This window comes from Natrix helvetica (assembly GCF_964273705.1).
Source record: "Natrix helvetica genome assembly, chromosome: 2".
Classification (NCBI taxonomy): Eukaryota; Metazoa; Chordata; class Lepidosauria; order Squamata; family Natricidae; genus Natrix; species Natrix helvetica.
This window is the reverse complement of record NC_138552.1, coordinates 252,547,218-252,561,282: the sequence shown is the minus strand read 5'-3', so window position 1 is coordinate 252,561,282 and position 14,065 is coordinate 252,547,218. Positions and strand designations below refer to the sequence as shown.

General features: G+C 42.5%; 1 protein-coding gene across 8 annotated transcripts in view; it reads left to right on the top strand.

Moving 5' to 3' along the window:
- Positions 1–14,065, top strand: part of KLC4 (kinesin light chain 4) — a 59,296-nt gene that overhangs the window by 10,299 nt on the left and 34,932 nt on the right. For 6 of the 8 annotated variants that reach the window (XM_081944744.1, XM_081944747.1, XM_081944743.1 and 3 more), the window contains exons 2-4: positions 11,017–11,107; positions 12,299–12,563; positions 13,423–13,653. In XM_081944744.1, coding sequence (XP_081800870.1) covers positions 12,315–12,563; positions 13,423–13,653 — 480 coding nt within the window. In that variant the 5' untranslated portion in view covers positions 11,017–11,107; positions 12,299–12,314. The remainder of the gene's footprint in view (positions 1–11,016; positions 11,108–12,298; positions 12,564–13,422; positions 13,654–14,065) is intronic. The other 2 variants (XM_081944746.1, XM_081944745.1) reach the window with 1 other exon arrangement.

Genomic DNA, 14,065 nt, shown 5'->3' with positions numbered 1-14,065 from the left:
ACTGTAACATTTGGAAGACTGCAAATAATCTTCTCACAGAACCACAAGGAACTTAGCAGAGCAACTGATAAAATAATTAAAATATACATAAAAGAAATAGTAGGACTACAGTTTAACTATTCTAGGAGTAATAGCATCTCTTCTAACCCAAGCATGACAGATTAGCAGCAAAGAGTCTTGTGGGAATCGTTCTGCCAAGATAATTCTTGCAAGGACATTATGCCCAAAAGCCTGTTCCTTTTTTCAAATCTCAGTGGTCCAAGGAACAAGATCTTCATCTGAAATTCAAAATATTCAAACATGTTTTTATAGAATTTCTCTTTTCTGCCTCTTTTTTTAGTTTTTAGATATTGACCAAAAGCTGATTTTGTTTGCAAACTGATTCACACAACAATCTTCAGGTTCTTTAAATCAGATTCTATGAGATTACTTTCATTTATGTGCATTTGGAACTGGAAATGTGATATGTCTTATTAATGCTGCATTAGCTTAGTAGGTCCCCTGTCTCATTTTAGTTGAGCAATGGGTATTTTTCTACAGGATTGCACAATACATTTCAAGACTCTGTGCCCATCTTCTTACTACTAATTTATGTACCCCATCTTTTCTCTAATGAGCAAAATGGCTTCTGTGATCAGTTTCTTAAATTAGTAGTCGTTGGCATTTGGTAAAATAGCCAGTTTGGGCAACTGAGTCATAACAAAAATATATTCACAAACAGTGTGCCATAAATTTTAAGCCTCTGATCAGGAATAGGGTATAATGAGGAATGATCATTTGTACATATCAAATAGAAATTAAAGTGTTTAGATTCCTTCATGAGTATTGCCCCATTAAGAAATTTTCTGTGGTCTTGTATTGCATGAAGGATTTAAGTTTAGATCTTTGGATAATTGATGGATTTCCCCCCTCTGCTTAGTTGGAAGTTCAATCCAGCAATCTTTGAACTGAAAGAAAGAAAAGAAAATATGCAATTTCCATGGATGACGATTACTGTCCTTGTTGCTGATCATTATCCCCTTTGTTGTCTTTGTTTCAAGTCACTGTAGTCACCTCTCTTCCCCCCAAGATAATAGATGATAAAGCAAATGATGCTGCCTTGGATAAATGTTACTTTAACACAGGGTTGAGAAAGAGGCAAAAGCATCATAATGAAGACATACTAGAAAAAAGATATTGCCAAGGCTTGTGGTTAGATGCAGGTAATCTATACATCATGGGATAAACAATTATGCTGAGTATCCAAACAATGGGTGAAAGGCATCATGCAGGGAACTCTGCTATAAACAAAGACTGATTACAATCCCAAATAGATCCCTGAAAGATTGTTGTTTCTGCTCAAAGTACTTGCTTTGCAACGAGATCCTTGATGAATGGAGCATTGAATAACATACTGAAATGGGCTTTGAAGAACTATAAATGGCCTCTTCTGGAAGAAAGGAAGATAGCTTTGAAGAGGCAAGGATGAACTTGATGGTAGATACAGGACTGGCAGCCTAAAAGGATACTGATTTTTGCTCCTTAGTTTTTCTTGCTACCATAGAGTTTAGTACCAGTATTTATTTGGGCATATAGAAGAACATCCACTGTTTCTTGGCAGTCTATTTTCATATTTTTCCTGCTGCTATTGGTGCTGTAGAGGTGAATCACCCTGTGGATAGTAATTCTGTCTCTGATGGGGAAGGAACTCAAGATTGCTGCCCTGTTGTTTTTCCTCTTTTCTATAAATATTTATTACCTTGCAGTTCCTGAAGCATCATTTTGTTCAAGGACATTTTTTATGGAAATCAAGTCTGATATACAGTGAGATGCTCTTGGGTGGATATTTCAGCATTGAGAGCTGTTGGATAAAAGGCTGTCTATTTTTTTTTGACAAAGTACCTAGAGGGCTTAACTTACTTTTACATTGAAAATAAATGGAGCACTTTGCAGGAATCAAAAAATGGAACAGCTAATGGTGGCAGAAAAGTATGCATGATTAGACTAGCTTTTTTGGCAACTTCAAATATTAAGCTGGAATAGACTAAACAAAGTTCATATTCCCTTAGTCACTTCATTAGTAAATAAGGATCTAGTTGCACTAATAGTACCCCAAGGCAAGCAAAAGGGAGCAGTTGCTGTAAAAACAAACAAATTGGTAAGAGGCAAAACGTGCTTTGCATTAGGATACATAGACATAACTAGCAATGGTAGAAAATGGTCTTGCATTATCTGTTCGCTATATAATGTCTGCTTTAAAGTACGAGTCCACTTATGGTGGCCACTCTGCTTACTTTCCTGGAACAATACAACTTGTTACAATTCTGTGAGTTTTGTGTTTCACTGGGATATAACATCAGCTTCTGATGAATGCATATATGTCCGCCACTTGCACAAATGGACCTGCTCGGGCATGCGCTTACCCGCCTCTCACACAGAGTGGCGTCCCCTTCCCCAGCCAGTCCGCAAAGCTAGAAAGGTTGGGAAACTGCTCTAAGGCACCCTGGAAATGAGCTTTATAGGTCAAAATCAGCACTTGCTTGGACTTCAAGGTCTACCAGCATTCAATAGTCACTAGGGAATAGATTTATGCTTCCATAGTACATCTTAACCTGTTAGCATGTTGGCTGCCACATTCTGTACCAACTATAAATTCTAATTCATTTTCAGAGGTATCTCCATGTAAAGTGCATTCCAAGATGCTAAACATGTGTCAATCAGGGTGTGAATTATAGTTACTAAGGCTTCAAATAGAAGTGCAACTGGCTCACCAGCAGGCAAGGGCCTCCAGATCATGGTTTCTAGTGTTGGAAGAAATGTCCTTCTGGGTTCAGTTCCAAATGGGGAAAAAGACACTGGAAACATGGAGGCTGCTTGGAAAGATGGTTTAATGGTGAACAGGATCACATGGTGAACAGGATCACATAGCTTGAGTTCCTGAACAGGATCACATGCTTCAAGATGTTGGGTGAAGAAGAAAAAGAGGCAGAGATGCTGAAAGTGCCTGGTTTTATGCCCTCTGTTGGACCCCACAGCAGAGCTTCCCATTCCTGTTTAAGAAATGCATTCTGATTGGTGGTGAGAGTCCCAGGGGGCGGTGCAGGGGCAACTTTGTAGGCTGTGCTGAGACTAAACCTGTTTGTCCTGCTGGCTGATGCAGTCCTCCCAAGTGAGATGGGTAGAAGTCTAATCCTACCTTTGTTATATAGAATAGACTGGCCCAGGCCCCAATTGCTCATTGACAAGAGTGGGTGGCGCGGCAGGAAGCTGCAGGGAGTTACTTTGTCTTTAAAAACATGTTTCTCCATTTTCACATTCAGGGAAATATAATATTCTGCCTTTTTAATATTTCCTAGACTTAGGATATTTCATTCTTATAGGAGAGGCGTGGGTGCTAACTTCTTAACACCACCTTCTTATCCAGCAAGAGTTTGAATCCAAGGGGACTCTCAGGGTGAAGATCTGGTCTGTCAGGGGGATAGCAACAACGTTCAGAGCTACCACCAGGATCTGTCACAAAGTGATGGAGTTTCTGGACAACAGTTGGCTGAGCTTGAAAATAAACTTAAGACAGGGGCTTTCCTATATTTTGAGATGGTAATTCCCCTATATATGATGATGAGGGAATCTCAAAAACTTTGCACACTAATTAAGTTGTATACATTACTACTTCTCTATTTTATCCTGATGATTCTTCCCTAGCCAACGTGTCTATAGAAATAAGGATGGAGGACATATATTTTATAGACCTGCTTTACAAAATGTGAACATATCTTTTCCCCTTTCCATACCTATGTTTTAATCATAGGAATTGATAGCCCAAGGGGGCAGAACTAAATTGGAATTCAAATAACCTTTATTGAAATGTGTATAGACTAGTTTCTTATTTAAAAAGGAAGGATCCATAAACATTTTGTTTGACTGGATTGTGCAACATGAGATGATAAGCCTATTTTAATATGATTCATTGAGTATTAAGAAAAAAAATAATGTCATATGAATCCAGATCAATGGTGGGTTCCGGACCCTGCTGCAAGCGGTATGCTGCAATGGGGTCAGGCGTCCACCATGTGCATGGGTAGCCACTGCCCGCTCCAGCTGCTCAGCGGAGCATCGCGCAGGTGCCGTACATTCTGTGCGCGTGCGCAAATGTCCCGGTCGGCTCAAATAGAGGTAAGGAGTGCGGATGGGCCCTCCACAGCACTGTACCAAGACGGTACCTGGTGCTCCCAGCAAGCACCGGTATACCCGTACCGGGGCATACCGGTCATAACCCACCACTGATCCAGATCATTCAGAGTATCAGTAAGCCTTACAAGAAGAGATTTTAAAAATAAATATGTTCCAATTAGTTAAAGTAATAACACTATAAGACTCCCCCACCCCTTCAATCATGTCTTGGACATGTCCCTGCAGTTTTCTTTGCAAGATTTTTTAGAAATAGTTTTGAATTGTCCCCTTCGTAGGGCTGAGAGAAAATGACTGACCCAGGGTCACTTAGCTGGCTCTTTGTCTAAGGTAGGAGTAAGAGATGGGTTCCGACAGGCATACCTCCATGTCACGGTTCCAAATAACATCCAAAATTAAATCAGAGTCCAAGACAAAGTATTGCTCAAAGTTCCAATTTATTAGGAGAGTTAATAATTGTACATGCATGCGCAGTACAATTAAAATTGTTCTGCGGATACCCAGAACTAAAAAACAAGCGGACGGCGCTGCCCGGGGAACCAGTTCGCAGCGACCCAGGCCACCAAACCACTTCCGGTTCAGCCGAACCGGTCCGAACCGATAGGAACCCACCACTGGTAGTAGTAGAATTCAATCTTTCAGTTTCTAGCCTGAAGTCTTAATCACTACACCAAACTGGCTTGCTAACTTAACTTTTAAAACCATGTAATGAAGTAAAATAGTTCTTAAAGCCAAGACAATGTTTTACTTGCGTTTTATATACTTTTTATGTTTGGAGATCAAATTCTAACCAAGAAGCTTGTACCATGCATAACACAAAATACCGATTCTCCATAGTGAGGGGAAGAGTATCCAGGATGTGTTGATCTTGTCCTCTCTTGATTGGACTGAGTCAGATAAGCTCTTTTAGCCACGCCTTGGTCACCAGGTTCCACCCAGTTATCGACCCAGTCCATCAACGGACGGCTGTGTTCATCCTGAGATCCTGAAGAAACTTAAAGGAAAAAGTTTACATTTTAAATTGCTGCAAAAGTGATTGAAATTGCCTCCATGCTGCCTGATCAATGACTAGAGGCTGAGGAAACCCCCAGCGGGGGTAGAAAGCCCACGGCGCGCAGCCCAGGTCACCGAGCGAGACCCAGGGCACTAAGTGAGGACACTCACCAAAGACAGGCAAGCGAGCTCCGCAGAGGCTTCTGCAGCAAGGGCAACGCCCAAGGAGGCTCTAAGGGTGCCAGAGCGCTCCACCACTCCCATCAGGGGTTGAGCGATGAACCGCGGCATTTTAAAATGCCCTGGAGCACCCATGCTGGCAGCGATCGCCAGAGAACAAGGTGAGAGCCGGAGAGGCTCAGAAAGAGCTGCGGGAGGCAGGGGGAGGTGAGAGAGAACCCCGAGCAGCAGCGGAAGCCGTGCAGCAGCCTGGAAAGGCACAAGCCGCTTCCACATGCTCCCAGGAAGAGGAGCTTTTTGAATTTGGAGCCGGGAGCCATTTTGAAACCACGTGGTCCAAGATGGTGACCTCCTGCAGCTCGGAGGACACAGGCAGGAATCATGTCCTCTCTTCTAAAGCCGGCAGCCCCACTGGAGGGGCAGAAGAGCCTCCAATCAGATTAGAGATTACCCCTGAAGGTCCATCCAAGGGTGGGGGCGGCAAGGCAAAGAGCAAAATGAAGCACACCTCCTCCAGGGCGGCTAAAGAGGCAAGTTCTGGCTCCAGGCCTCCCAAACCTGCCTCTAAATATGAAAGGCAGAGGCATAAAGCCCTAGGGCGCAACTGCCATAAGGCCATCAGCAAGAAGGTTTCACCTGGTCTGGAGCCTGATGCGATCACAGAGGAGGATCCCTCCCAGCAAGTGAAGATTCCCATTGATACCTCATGCATCTGGGGCTCTATCCAGGGATGGCAATCTCCCTCACTACAGGGCATTCTACTCAAGCCTCCCTTCTACCTCTGCAGGCATGGGGGTGGAGCAACCACCTGAGGCAGAACAGTGTAAAGATGAGGTTATTTTGAGCTCCCCTCGAGTAAAAGGGACATTGAAGTTGAATCCCAAACCCTGTTTGCAGTCTAACTGAAATCAGCTGCCGGGATTTGGAGCAAAGAGGAACATCCCCTTTCAGTGAGAAAGGCTGATTATCTCTCCTGAGATGAAGGACTCTGTTGTGATTAAGAAAATGTGTTAAAAAGGGGCCAAGAGTTGCATGAGAAATGCATCGTCTACCACCTAGCTGAGTCAATCTGCTCTGAAAAGCCTGTTTTTGTTCTTCTCTGATACACTGAGAAAGCAGATCCTGCAATGTTAGAAAAGCATGTTTCCTCTCTCTCCTTGTTTGAAAGCAAGATCGACCTTGTTGCCATCTAATTGAGCTCCAGGGGAAGGGATCCAGGAATCCCATGATAAAGCAACCCCACCCTTTCCCAGCCTATGTAATCTGATCTGCTGTTGTTAAGGCCAAACACATGTGGCCTAACAAAGAAAGAGAGACCTGATGCAGATTCCAAGCCTTACTCCTTAAGTGGTTGTAAAAGCCTTCCACTTTTGTAAAAGTGGAAAGATCTCCATGGAAATGAAACTTGAATGAAAAAGAGGTCAGCTAGGCCAGACCAACCTCCCAAATCCTTTGAACTTTAATGTTAAGTTGTCCTGACAATGAGGGGCAATAAAGAAGCCCCAACCATCCCAACATCAGCTTACCTTGTGTGTGCAAAGCCTTTGGGCAGCCAAAGGGCCAAAAGGCCGGTGTAGTTCAGCTGAAGAGATTGTTATGCTCTTGTGGATTGGTTACTATTGTTTATGATTTATTTGGGAAGGGCTCAACCCCTATAGAAGGTACCAAGCTAGCCAGGTCCAAGACGGGTTCTGAGTTCAGGTAAAGACCCTTAAGAAATCCAAAAACTGGAGAGTAAGCTTGACAACCTAACCAGAAGAATAGCCTTGGCAACTAGAGCTGAGGTGGCACAAGGGTTAGAGTGCAGTACTGCAGGCTAATTTAGCTGACTGCTAGTAGCAGCTTAGCAGTTCAAATCTCACTGGTTCAAGATTGACTCAGCCTTCCATCCTTTAACAGCAAGGAAGGCGCCATTACCAATCACTCCAAACAGTAGGCACAAGCAGCGCCCTCTAGTGGCTTCTCTACAAACTGCAATCCAGTATTTCAGGCCAACACTTGCAACGCCTAGTGGCCGACAAGTGATGTGCGCCTGCATCTCCAAAGCATTGCATCGCACCCTAGTGACCAACTCATAAATTGCGCCTGCATCTCCAAAGTGGTGCAATGCACTCTAGTGGCTGACCAGTGAACTGCGTCTACTAAGTTTTGCAACGCACTCTAGTGGCTGACATGTGAATTGTGCCTGCATTTACAAAGTCTGACAACACACTCTAGTGGCTGGCACGTGAACTGCGCCTGCATCTCCAAAGCCCTGCAATGCACTCCAGTGGCTGACCAGTGAACTGCGTCTGCGTCTACAAAGTTTTGCAATGCACTCTAGTGGCTGACACGTGAACTGCATCTGCATCTACAAAGTCTTGCAACGCACCCTAGAGGCCGACAAGTGAATTGAACTCAAAGAATTCATAATACATTCAAGAAATTCTCTGAGCTAATCTTAGTCATAGAATCATAGCACCCTTCTAGCCATGGCAAAAGGGTCAGACAGGCCGGTCCCCATGCCTGAACCCACCACAAACTCTGCATTGGATGTCCAACTATGAGAAATCGCAGAAGCACCTCAGATAGCCTATGACCTTAGACAGCATTCGCTGAGGGCAGAACATATAGCAGGGGTGGAGAACATCAGAGCTGACTGACTCCTCTGGACCAAGGTGGACAATTCGGAGTGGAAGCTGCAGCCAGCAATCTTCAAGGAGCTGGCAGAGCGCTTCAGAGGCCTGGAGGTCGACCTGTTCGCCACCCCCTCAACGCCCAACACCCATGGTTTTACTCCAGGTACCGGACACGGGGGGCAGAGGGGATAGATGCTCTCCGCTGCCCTTGGCCTCAGGGGCTCCTCTAGGCATATCCACCCTTACCTCTGATCCCCAGGGTCATACAAAAAATCTTGCCGGAGGGGGCACAAGTGGAGGGCACGCATACCCACCACTTGTACACATGGAGCTGTGTGCCTGTCACTCACATCACCCCATCCCCGGGGCCAGGCTGGGTTGCTAAACTTTGAGGACTGCTGCTCTAACCAATTTAGGTAGCCCAGGCAGGAGGAGTTTGATTTTACTGTAAACGCTTCTTGATCTGAGAGATAGTGCCTATAGAGGAGGAGGTGGTGTGATAGACCTCAGCGAAGTAGCAGCTTCCCAGAAAGAAGGGAACACATTCCGAGGAGGGGGACAAGACAAGAGGCAACTCAGTCTGGAGTTGGATATGAGACAGAAGAAGAAAGGATAACCACTTCCTAGAATACCTCAGGGTCTGTCCATCTGGGTGAGAATAGTACAGATTTAATCTGGCAAAATTCTGTATATTTGGTATCAGCAAATAAAAAACTGAACTTTGGCTGAATTTTTCTATGTTGTTCTTGGGCTGGGCCTGAATCTTGCTCTTGATATACAATGGCTGGAATTTAGGTGCTGTAGAAAATAAATAAATAGATTAGATAAATTACTTATCAGACATTCCTGCATTATTTTGTGCCTATTTTATTTGTTTTAGCCCAGCCTTGAATAGGAGATGCCAAACTTGTTGGAATACCCATAGTAGAGAAAGTTATATTAAAGAATGCTTCTGAAAATCTACTACATCTGTACAAACATTTGGATCGATCTTCACATGACTTTAGGAAGATAGTCTTCTATGTCTTCTTCTTTTGTGAATATCCATTTTGCAGCATTCAGGTTTTTCCCTATTATTTTCTGATTATCCTACCTTCTGTTGCTAAGCTTCTTGCTCGGGCCACTTTTATTGCCTTTTCTAAGGCAGAGCCAAAAGTTACCAAAAACTGGAAACATTTCCAGATTTCCATCAGTTCCATGAGAACTGATGATAAATTAAATGTTAGGAGGGGAAGTAGAAAAAGTGGACATATTGATGTCTGTGTATTTAAAGCAAGATGTAAGAGCAGATTGCAGACATTTTGCAGACATTCATATTAGGTTCTGCTAGAATACTTTCAGCTTGCTTTTAGGAGCCTCCCATGAAATGCTAGGAGGAAGAGAAAAATCTACAATGACTGAATTCCTATTTTTTAGAATACGAGATGGAAATATATGGATAATGCATGGATACCTGCATTGGCATTAGGCCAAAAGTTTGTGCCTTTTTTTTTTACTGTTTCCTACCCAAATGGAACATTGAAAATAAATTATGCAAAGGGCGTCAGGCCTCTGCTCATCAGCAGGAAACCATCAAACCTGGATAGAATGGGACCAAATTTGCTGTGGCAGGAGAAACCAGCAAAAGAAAGTTTGAGTTTGAAATTGAGCTGGATCCAATTAGGATCTGGGGAGAAAAAAAATCAGGAAAAAATTCAGTAGTAAAAATTCAGGCAGTAACTTGCAAGGCATCTGATTGCTCCATTCTTAAACACTGTTCTCTTCTTGTAATGTGACCCAGAATAGATAGAGCTTGTCTTAAGGGGTTGGAGAGGTTTCCAGAAGCCATGCTCTGCATGTTTTTCCTAACTTGTTTAGAATTTCTAATTTATTGTAAAGGTAGTCAGCTTCTAAAGGTCGTTACAAAACAACACCCAGCGTAATTTTCAGTTCCAAGAATAGGCTGCCTAGAGGGTCCCTTAAGTATTCTTGGAACATAATCACAGTGGGTGACTAACACCCACTGCTGTGTTTGATTCTAATATATATATATATAAAGTAAGCTGGAGTGTTAGAAAGCATTCTGCAGGAAGAGCAGCCAGATGGGATATTGAGAAATAAAACCTCAGCAGTTTGCCTTCTGGCAGATGTCTGTTTTGTGATTATCCATGGCCACTGTGGCATGCATTTTTGGAATGTACAAATCCCTTCTCCATCAGTCCAATGACAGCTAATTTAGGAAAGTGCCATATCCTCATAATGCAAATGTATCCACAGTAGCCCAATTAAGATTGGGTGTCATTGTTCTAAAATAACAAATTCAGCTGTTAATTTGAATGTTGTTCGGTGTTGTACATGGAAGATTCCCAGGGAACCTACAGTACCGCCTGTTGGCTGTGTACATGCAGCATTCTGAACCCAGAACCACCAGGCTAACAATCCATGGCAGTGTTTTTCAACCTTGGCGACTTGAAGTCCTGTGGATCCCCCAGTAGGCTGGGGAATTCTGGGAGTTGAAGTCCACAGGACTTCAAGTCGCCATGGTTGAGAAACACTGATCTATAGTTACTGTGTTCAACAAGCTGTTTCTAAACAAATAAATTATATGAAGGCTTGACGATTGCTTAGCTTTTAATTATATTTTAATCTACTTTGGTTGCTTGCATGAATCCCATCGGTACTCCACTTTCACCAAAGAAAGGCTTCCCCCCCCCCTTTCCTCAAAATGTCATCCAGGTTCATTTTCATGAGCACACACACAGAAATACACACACACCTTTCTTCCTCTTGGGGCAAAAAAAAAAAAAAATACCCAGAGCACCTCCATCCACTTCCTTATAGAATTGCTCTGGCCTCTTCTGAGCAGCTTCTGTGCTAAGGGGGCTCCAATTATGTGGGTTGGGTTTGTTATTGTTGAGGGGGATTTTCTGTTGGCCCCTCCCACGAGGGGGCGGTGGCTGTTGCCTAGCAAAGAATCCTGAATACACAGAGGTGGGACTACTGGAGAACAAAGGCAGATCTGCTGATATCTTCCTCTTTCTTCTCTTTTTCTCCTCCTTACTGGTCCGGCTGTGCTCAGTAATAGCTTGGCCTGCTGCCAACGGATCACGTGGCCCAACGTGTCCCCTTTGTATCTGTAGCAACGGGGCAGGGTGTACCGCTGTTATGAGGTAAGTTCCTTGCTAAAACATGTAGGTGCTTTGTGTGTTGGAGTGTCTTTTCTTTGGGGTGTGGATGAATCGGTCAGCCTGGGGTTTGAGCTGGATAATCGCTATGTGTTTTTCACTGAACCGGCAATGGATTGGCAGTGGAAAAGAAGCCTGATTTGTTTGTGATTTTAATAATAAAGAATAGAAGGCTTGGTGAGACTGAACAACGCTTGCAGTGCCTGTAATTCTCTCCTTTGAATCTTCATTTGCAAACTTTATTTGCACAGCTAGATAAAATTCATACGCTGTATTAGGTGTGTTTGTGAAAGTTTACCAGCGTTTATTTGTTGAATGATATGTTTCCGGCTTGTTTTCCTTGCGTCACACTCTTCCCAGCTTGCTTTAGATTTCAGGCATATATAAATAGAGTTAAATATGCTCTCACACGGATAATACTTTTAAAAACCCTGTTATTTTGTAGTAAGATCTAGCAATTATGTTTTTCAAAGATGTTCATAAAGATGCATGTTAATGACAGAGTCTAGATTGCAAGCAGGATCATTTTATTTTTAAGCATGTTGGAAAAGTAACTATCACAAATCCTAATGCTAAGTCCAAATCTTCTGCTCCTCAGTGAGTAATATTCCTGCTTGTTTTGGGCTGTGGTATAAGGATCAGGATCACTACCACTGCTACTTCTCCTTTTCTTCCCTAAATTGTACTTCTATTCACTTAATCTCAGAAAGGTTCTCTAATGTAGAGATTGTAAACAAACGGGAAAAAATCCCTCTACTTTCTATTACTTTACTGGAAACATTCATTCCTATTCCTATTTGTTCATTCTGGATCTCTAATCACTGGAAATGAAGTCTTAATTCCTTATAGTGTCTCTTGTGTTTTTAAATGACAGTTAAATCAGCCTTCTAGATTCCTAGGGTTACGGGGGCGATAAGAGAATGTCAATTTTGATGTAACTGCCATTTTTACCTCCATCTGCTCTTCCCAGTAACATGCTGTGCACCAGATTGCCATTTTTACAAGGATGTACAGTGTTCAAATATGGTGGGAATTTACTTCATGCCCACTTTTCAAATGAAAATGGGAATAAGATCTTTATTCATAATATCACTTCGTTGGTTTTAACTTTCAGAATCTATTATCTAAGTAACCTGTGGCGTGTACTAACCCTTGTTTTTTCTTCCTTAAATGGAGGTAATACTGAAAGATTATGTCCACTATGGTGTACCCCAGGGAAGAGAAAATGGACAGGCTAAGCCAAGAAGAGATTATCTCCAACACTAAGCTGGTGATGCAAGGGCTGGAGGCCCTTAAAAATGAGCATAACTCGATCTTGCATAGCCTACTGGAGACTATCAAGTGTCTGAAGAAGGATGAAGAAGCCAATCTAGTACACGAGAAAGCCAACCTGCTGCGCAAGTCAGTGGAAATGATTGAGCTGGGACTTGGAGAAGCTCAGGTGAGCTGCAGTTTTGTATATGAATCAAAAAAAACAACCAAACAGTCAAACTTAAGAATTCAAATACACTGTCTAAACAGGCATGTATACTAAGTAAACATGGCTGTGGGCATACCTTTTGTCTATGAAGTGCAGAACAGTCAAACTAGCAGGCACAGATCACATTGGTAAATACTGTATTTTCTGAATGTTGGTTTTTAGTTTTATGATTGTATGGATAGGATTGAAATTGAATAGGTGTATGGATAGAATTGAAACTTGTGTATATAGTAATTGACACTTGATTAGGAACGGAGAAGGCTTCTTTGAGTTTTCCCTTTTTGCCCATTTGCCCAAGCATTGGCTTCTTTTCTCTTTTGATTTAGGAAAAATGGGATTAAGTGTTCAGAATAGCAAATATATGTATCTTCAAATTAAGGACATCAGTATATCAGGGTTTGCAAATGTAGATGACACACCTTTAGCCACCCATGAACAATGCAGGTCTTACAAAGATGATAAGATTGAGATGGCGTAGCCAATTATATTTGTTGTTCCTTTTCCTCCTTCCTGGCAATATGGTTCTTCTCTCTTTTTCCAACACCCCCCCCCCCAAATGGAACAAGCATCTAAGATAATATATGTTACACAACACTGATTTATAGTCCAAACTTTCGTTATTTTGTAGTCCTTAAAAACCAGGTCTTTGTTCAATTCTGTCCTTGGCTTGTTCCAAGACCATAAGAAATATGCTAATTTTCCGACAAGTCTTGGAATTCTGTTTGGTGATGTATATGTTCTCTTTTCCTTTAAGATTGGGAAGTTTGATAAAAGAGCCATTTCTCAAGACAGATATTTCTCCTTTTTTCTCTTGGACCAGGTCATGATGGCTCTGTCAAACCATCTGAATGCTGTGGAGTCCGAAAAGCAGAAATTGCGGGCCCAGGTGCGCAGGCTATGCCAGGAGAACCAGTGGCTACGAGATGAGCTAGCAAACACTCAGCAGAAGTTGCAGCGCAGTGAACAAACTGTGGCACAGCTTGAAGAAGAAAAAAAACACTTGGAATTCATGAACCAGCTGAAGAAATATGATGAAGATGTATCCCCAACGGTGAGAATCTATAGTGTAGAGCAGTGGGTCTCAACCTTCCTAATGCCGTGACCCTTTAATACAGTTCCTCATGTTGTGGTGAACCTCAACCATAAAATTATTTTATGTTTTCCGTATTTTTTCAAAAATATGTGTTTTCCTATGGTCTTAGGTGACCCCTGTGAAAGGGTTGTTCGACCCCCAAAGGGGTCCCGACTCACAGGTTGAGAACCACTGATGTAGAGCATCTGTGCTTACTGGAAGATTCTGCATCCAAAATAAGCTAGTAATAGCTTTCTCAGAGTTCCTATCTAATACTTTCAGTTTGTCTCTACTGGCTATAACAGGCACAGGTCACCTACCCTTGTAATTACTGTCTTGAATTATCTTCCTGAGAAAAATAACATTTTATCATTTGCATCAGTGTTTGGCA